The sequence below is a fragment of the Limulus polyphemus genome, unplaced genomic scaffold, assembly GCF_000517525.1.
Source record: "Limulus polyphemus unplaced genomic scaffold, Limulus_polyphemus-2.1.2 Scaffold513, whole genome shotgun sequence".
Lineage (NCBI taxonomy): Eukaryota > Metazoa > Arthropoda > Merostomata > Xiphosura > Limulidae > Limulus > Limulus polyphemus.
The window spans coordinates 150,168-152,225 of record NW_013666123.1 but is presented as its reverse complement, the minus strand read 5'-3'; the positions used below and the strand labels follow the sequence as shown (position 1 = coordinate 152,225).

Below are 2,058 nucleotides of genomic sequence, written 5' to 3'. Positions count from 1 at the left end.
AACATGGTGTGATTACTACAGCAATAACGTAAAGTTAATTTAATGAACAAACACGCTGCTGGTTGAAGGAACTGTAACAATGATTTGCATATAAACGTTGGAAGAAGGATAACATGGTGTGATTACTACAGCAATAACGTAAAGTTAATTTAATGAACAAACACGCTGCTGGTTGAAGGAACTGTAACAATGATTTGAAAATGACTTAGTCAACTATAATAGTAACATTTACAATGAAGTTTAAATTCAACCTAATAATACCAAATTTAAATGGAAATTAGTTTCGACATTTCACATGTCCTCTTCAGTCTAACGTTTGTTTGGAAAGTAGTTTCCATTTAAATTTGGTATTCTTCCGTTAGTGTGGATTTAAACTTTATTGTAAATTACACGACACGTATTGCGTATTTATCTATTATTTGTACATTGCTAATGGCTTTGCTGTCTTTGCAAGCTACATAAAACTAATTTCGTAAAGTAGTTTTAAATCATAATATGCACTCTAGTAAGATCTGACCTTTATTTGTGTGTATAAGCTGATTTGTGGCTGTACACATTTTTCTGTTTTCTTTGAATCTTGTCATGAAGATTATAACCAACTTTTCTACAACTTAAAGCTTTATATGTGACCAGTTTAGATAACTAGGATAATGTAGGTGTATTGAAGTCCATACATTTATCGTTAGGATTATTAAATTCAGAGAATAAATAAAGAGTTACAAAAAGGACAATAAAGATTATAAAATAAACTGCGTTTCTATAGTAACAAGAGAATTGTGAAACCGTAGAAACTGCTACTAAGAACTACAATAGGAACAATAAAGATTATAGAATAAGCTGCATTTCTATAGTAACAAGAGAAAGTATAACAAGAATAAGATTATAATTAAAAAGGAATGTGCATTGGATAAACTTGAACTAATTTTATTCATTTTGAACATTTTTAATGTACTTAATTTATACAAGGAGTGTATTATATGTTTGCACATTTGGAAAGTATATGAATTTAATTTAGTTTATTTATGTTTAATTGAAAAACGGCATTTGAATGTTTTTTTATAGATTTTCTGTAAAATTATATCCTGCAGAGTGGCATTTGAAGTCAATAAACCGGCCTAAAAATTAAGAAAGAGGAGAATAACGAGTGTTTTGTTATATTTATATAATTATAACTAACGACACTTTAATTTATAGATATCAGAATTATCAGGTTAACCTTTTAATATCTCAGTTGGCTGTGATATTTTTATGAGGTAGTTGTATGCTTATTTTCACTCCATTCTCCAATATGTTTTGGTGTCATATTTTCATATCTTATATAAAAAAATAACCAAACAAAGAGAGCAAACATATGCTAAATACCTTCTGTATATCCCATAACACAACAGTAGCCCCCAGGTTAGCGGACAAGATTGCCAACTGACGACCTAGTCCATGTCCAGACCCCGTGATCAATACCACGTCTCCTTCGATACATTTTCTGGGTGATGGGAGTATGATTCGAATAATAAAATAAATTCTTGCTATTAGAGCCTGAAGAATCGTTCCCCACGCTTTCCCAATTATAGTGATGAACTCCATTCTTTGACGTCCAAAATGTCAGTCTCTTTTCTTTAAAATGCTAGTAAACTCGGGTTTAGACGTTAGCAAATAAACTATAAGACTTTTGGCATATTAGGCTCAGCACAAAGAGAGTTGTGTCATTCGTCTGCAGAAGTGAAAACTGATTGTATGCTCCTATAGTTCGGTAACGTACTATGTTTCCGTGATCTTAACTTGAGATTGAACGTATGCTCAAGCTGTTTCACGTGAAGCTGATAAAAGGGAACACTTATCAACAACACGTCGCCTTTACGATTCGAGACTGATAATACAAGCCTGGTTCGGTCAAACAAGCGAAATAAAAAAATGTGCGCATGACAGTGCGTATCTGTAAAGCACTGTTCTGGTGGTTTTTGTCAGTTCTTCAGATATTTATAGCTACGCCTTATATTACTAGCTATTCTACGTCAAACCAACTAAAAATTGATATTTTGTACACTAGCTGTATGTTTGTTA

The 2,058-nt window shown here is 32.0% G+C and overlaps 1 protein-coding gene across 2 annotated transcripts in view; it reads right to left on the bottom strand.

The window, feature by feature from the left end:
- LOC106458784 (17-beta-hydroxysteroid dehydrogenase 13-like) overlaps positions 1-1,804 on the bottom strand; it is a 39,862-nt gene extending 38,058 nt beyond the window's left edge. The window contains exon 1 of one of the 2 annotated variants that reach the window (XM_013918334.2): positions 1,363-1,804. In XM_013918334.2, the coding sequence (XP_013773788.1) occupies positions 1,363-1,581 (219 nt within the window). In that variant the 5' untranslated portion in view covers positions 1,582-1,804. The remainder of the gene's footprint in view (positions 1-1,362) is intronic. The other variant, XM_013918333.2, reaches the window with a different exon arrangement.
- Positions 1,805-2,058: the final 254 nt, after the last annotated feature.